Source organism: Phlebotomus papatasi, chromosome 2 (genome assembly GCF_024763615.1).
Source record: "Phlebotomus papatasi isolate M1 chromosome 2, Ppap_2.1, whole genome shotgun sequence".
Lineage (NCBI taxonomy): Eukaryota > Metazoa > Arthropoda > Insecta > Diptera > Psychodidae > Phlebotomus > Phlebotomus papatasi.
In genome coordinates, this window is record NC_077223.1 from 100,813,609 (window position 1) to 100,818,794 (window position 5,186).

Sequence of the window (5,186 nt, forward strand, 5' to 3'; positions counted from 1 at the left end):
GAAACATGTCTTCTAACATTCCGATCCGTGGTGCACTTCCCTTATATCCTGAATTTTTTTTATGATAGGCTAGGCGTAGATTTTATTTCAAAATTTTAATTCATAGTTTAATAAACTAGATTTAAATAAAATTTCATTTAATTGGATGTAATAAATTAATCGAATTTATTACACCAATCGAACGACTGTAAAAAATTACCTCACTTTTGCAGTGTACCAACTGCCACAATAATTCGAAAAAAAAGTGAGAGGCTGTCAGTTTTGCCAGAATCCCTCTGTCAACAAACAAGTTTTTCCTGAAATTTCTCTGCATTTTCCCCGAGATTTAGAGTATTATGTGAAAAATGTGGGACTCATCAATGTTCCTCAGTACCCTGACGCCCAAATTCTACGTGGCGCTCACTGGAACTTCCAGTCTCATCAGTGGACTCATTCTTATCTTTGAGTGGTGGTACTTCCGGAAATACGGCACTTCCTTTATTGGTGAGTCCCTTCCGCTTGCCCCGGGAAGACCCTTTTACTCATGGCTTTTGCTTTTTGTTGCAGAACAAGTCTCCCTGAATCACATTAGCCCATGGATTGGAGGTGGAAGCAGCGATTCTGGGAATGGAAGCGATTCCAATGGATCTGGAAGTTCTGGGCAGCAGATTCCGGAATGTAAGGTTTGGCGGAATCCGCTGAATTTGTTCCGTGGAGCTGAATATCAACGCTTCTTCTGGGCTACCAGCAAAGAGCCCCTAACCTACTACGACATGAATCTTAGCGCCCAGGATCATCAGACCTTCTTCACGTGCGAAGGAGACGCCGGGAATGCCGAGTATGAGATCATGCAGACGGCGTGGCGTGAGAGGAATCCAATGGTACGTATAAAAGCGGCTCACAGTGCCCTGGAGATCAACCAGGATTGCACACCGGCGTACATTCTGCTGGCTGAGGAGGAGACAACAACCATCCTGGAGGCAGAGAAAGTGCTCAAGACAGCCCTCAAAATAGCCGAGGCCAACTACAAGAAGTCGCAGCTGATGCAGCATCAGAGTACCATCCACGAGAGCATCCACAGGTGAGTCAATTGAGAGAATTTTCCTTGAAATCTTGGGATCAGGGGCAGGGAATGGACCAGGAAGTAGGGATCTGCGCAGGAGTGTTCGCATTTATGCGCGCTGCGCGCAAGCTGATTTTTACGACGCAGCGCGCAAAGTATATTTTATGCGCGCAGCATTTATCTTTTACGTTTTTTTTCATATTGAGATGAATAATAATAATAATAATAATTAATATTATTACTAATTTAATAAATTATTTTTAAAATCAGTCAGCGATAAGTGGTTGAAAATGCTGATGATGATGAAATCAATTCTATAGCGGATGAGAAGAGATTTATCATAGATTTAATTTATTTTTTAAAAAAATCCTGCTACTAAAATCCAATATCTATCTATAATAAATAGGATTGAATTTAGAAGAAAAGTTCATTAATTTTAGAAAAATGGATTTGATTTTAGAAAATTTGAAGATACAAATTTATGTCGACAGTTTTTATAAATAAATGTGGGAGACCGGAGATATTAGGAACGGTGGATTTTTCTTTAATTATTAAAATAAATGGAACTAATGCACTACGCAATCATGGGCAGCTTTTAGATCTATCTTGATAAGAATTATGGATATCCTCAGTTTTATTGCTTGGATTCTATAAACAATTCTTTCAAAATTGATCAAAATAGTAGGTTCTGATGTTGTAGTTTTCCTCTGTGTTTTATACTAACTATAAATTAGCAAAATTTTGTTATCTCATTAGCTTACAAAGTATGGAAAATATTTTGAGAAAAAGTTATAGAGATTATGCTCTATTTTTAATATTTTAAATAACAAAAATACACGTGGGGATCTTTGGTCACTTCATTTTCCGTGAAATCTTAGGTGGAGCCAAGGGTGAAGCGTAGATCGTGTGACTGTCAAAGTAAAAGCAACAACGATATGCTTTTGCAAAATTCCCTTTTCCAAGAAATTCCAAATTTTATGCTAGAAAAAACCGCGCCACGAATATCCTTATTCTTGTCCCTCTGTGCCCAAGATCGAGAATGTTAGGAACAAAATTACACATTCAACATTCCCCTCTTCCAAGAAAGTCCATTTATTTTCTGAGCTCCATCGAATCCTTTTACTAAAGTAAATACTTATGGGTATATAAGTAGCATTAGGACTAATTTCAGAAATTCCGTATGATCAATTCTAGAAATCCTCTGTGATGATTTAATTAATAGAATACCTTATTTTAGAAATTTTTAGATTGATGGCTAACGCCAATAATAAAATATAAATATTTGTAACAGTGTAATGAAATGGTCGCGTATGCGAAATATTGAATTCCGTCAATTCAGCACATACGCGACCATTTCTCCAAGTACAGTCATAGCTCTGCCAAATAAAATTAGTTCGACAGTAAGACTCTTTGAGGACACTACTAAATCAGGTCGAGCTCCACAATCCATTGATCAAAATTAATTCTATTGATTTGAAAAATTTTCCAGAAACAACCAGAAAACGTAGTACAGTCGAAATTGTGCACAAATCACGCACTACATCAGCACAAACCATGTAAAGCCTTATAAATCTTCTTCTCCTTTCATATAAAACAGTTAAAATTGTGTACTAAAACTGTATAGCTTCTGCTTAAAAAAATCTAAATTGTGTGCAAAACCTACACAACCTTAGTATAAAATGATTAAGATAGTGAATAATACTCGCACAGCTTAAGCATAAAATGGTAAAGATTTTGCTAAAATATACTGCTGAAGCAGAGACTGTTTAACTAGCCGTTTCATACTTCAGCAAAATGATTAATTAATCTTTTATGTTTAAGCATTGAGAGTTTTATGCACAATTTACCCGTTTTCTGTTTAAGCTGAGCGAATTTTATACATAACATTGTCTAAGTTCAGTATTTTTTCGTACCTCTACGGACGATAGGGACAAAAATAGCTGAAAAATTTAAGAAATTTTTCTGACAAAACTAATGAATGTTAATTTTCACTTTAATGAAAAATATTACGTATAAGTAGTTGTACTTTCCAATGCTAAGCAAATTTGAGTTTTAAGCAAAATTTTCGCTGGTATTTTACAAAGTTTTGAATTATAGTTGTCTTATTTCTAAAAAATTGTCGAAATTACGTGAAGATAATATTTGCATTTGGAAAACGTTCGAGAAATAATCTGGCCATCTATTACACATTTTATGTTATTATAGACAGAAATGAACATATTTTTAGACATTCTTATATAGTTTTATAAGAATGTGTTGGCCTTAGATATTGTAAATGGAATGTATACTTATATTTTCTTATTATTTTTAACGATTTCAAAAGATTTTGAAATCCCAAACGTGCCACTTTTTTTCGGAACAAAATATACTGTGTAAAGAAGGACGAATCCACAGAGAAACTAAACGCTTTTTCTGGAAACCGGGAACTGAAGCCTTTTTATTGGTTGGTATTACCTTCTTCAGTCTCAAATAAAATGTTTTTCGCGTAAAAAAGTTTGCGCGCAAAAATAAAGCTTGCGCGCAAGAAAAGAAATTCCGCGCAAACAGTGGATCTTGCGCGCAAGTCGATAATTTTTTTGCGCGCAAACCCTCCCTCACCCCTGCGTGCAGCGCGCAAGATTACTCCGTGCGCACATCCCTACCAGGAAGGCTAGCCCTGTAGCCGGGACCTTAAAACTTTCCAATCGAGGCGTTAAAAAAAAATTTCAACAGCAGGCGTGGAATTTCATAGAAACGTCAAAACTTTCTTGAAACTTCATAACCTCAAATTTTAAAAAAGGAAACCTAACCTAACTTGATAGCTTCAAAAAGAAGAAACTTCCCCGGGGAAGGCCCAAATGCTCCCTACATAGACAATTTTTTACAGGCGCGACACAAATGCTTTGATCTACATCAAGCGTCGCCTGGCGATGTGTGCCCGGAAGCTGCAGAAGCTCAAGGAGGCCGCCAAGATGTTCCGGGATCTCACCAAGGAGATTCCGCCCATCATGAATGTCCTCAATATTCATGAGAATCTCATTGAGTGTCTGCTGGAGATGCAGGCTTATGCCGATTGTCAGGCAGTCCTGGCTAAGTACGATGACATCAGCCTGCCCAAATCAGCCACAATCTGCTACACGGCAGCCCTCCTCAAAGCCCGGGCAGTTGCGGACAAGTTTTCCCCAGACGTGGCGTCAAAAAGGGGTCTAAGTGCGGCCGAAATGACAGCCGTGGAGGCCATTCATCGGGCAGTGGAGTTCAATCCGCACGTGCCCAAGTACCTCCTGGAGACCAAGCCACTGATCCTTCCTCCTGAGCACATCCTCAAGCGTGGAGATTCCGAGGCGCTGGCCTATGTCTTTTTCCACCTCAATCACTGGAAGAATGTCGAGGGAGCTCTCAATTTGCTCCACTGCACCTGGGAGGGTACCTTCCGGATGCTCCCATATCCCCTGGAACGTGGGCATCTGTTCTATCCCTATCCCACTTGCACCGAATGCGCAGATCGAGAACTCTTGCCGGTCTTTCACGATGTCTCCGTCTATCCCAAGAAGGAGCTGCCCTTCTTCATCCTCTTCACGGCTGGATTGTGCAGCTTCACGGCTCTACTGGCGCTCCTAACGCATCAGTATCCCGAGCCCATGGGCCTCATGGCGCACACGGTGCTCAATTGGATCTCGCTACCCTTCTATTTTTTCAAGGAACGCCTCGAGAGTGTCCTTCCCTGCAATCTTCTGCAGCAGCTCTCGCGCATTTGAATGCTCTCTCTTTGGCACTTTGTCGTGGTGAGAGGCTCTGATCAAGGAGCCCTACACGGAGGCACTCAACAGCCACACAAATATACTCCCATATTTATTTTACTAAATAAAGAAACTCAATGTGTGTAGAATGCAGAAAGTTGTTTTATTCTTACGAATAACAAGGCGTACCAACTTTGCAGAACGCTCAAACTTGTAACTTAAAAATTCTAACCTGAAAATTCATAACCTTCATAACCAGTTGAAACCGTTTCTCATTCGTCTGGGATTCCAAGACCTTTCAAATGACTCCAAAATTACCCAAATCGGTTGAAAAATACTCAGTCTAGAACTGCTCAATTAAAAAAAAAAACGCAAAAAACTTAAACCGAGATTTAATGAAGCGTCAACAGGTAAGTTTGCAATAC

General features: G+C 39.2%; 1 protein-coding gene across 1 annotated transcript; it reads left to right on the top strand.

The window, feature by feature from the left end:
• Nucleotides 1–236: 236 nt before the first annotated feature.
• Nucleotides 237–4,918, top strand: LOC129800399 (protein ST7 homolog). The gene is made up of 3 exons (XM_055844747.1): nucleotides 237–483; nucleotides 547–1,060; nucleotides 3,909–4,918. Exons 1-3 carry the CDS (start codon nucleotides 345–347, stop codon nucleotides 4,777–4,779), a joined length of 1,524 nt encoding a protein of 507 aa, XP_055700722.1. The 5' UTR covers nucleotides 237–344; the 3' UTR covers nucleotides 4,780–4,918.
• Nucleotides 4,919–5,186: the final 268 nt, after the last annotated feature.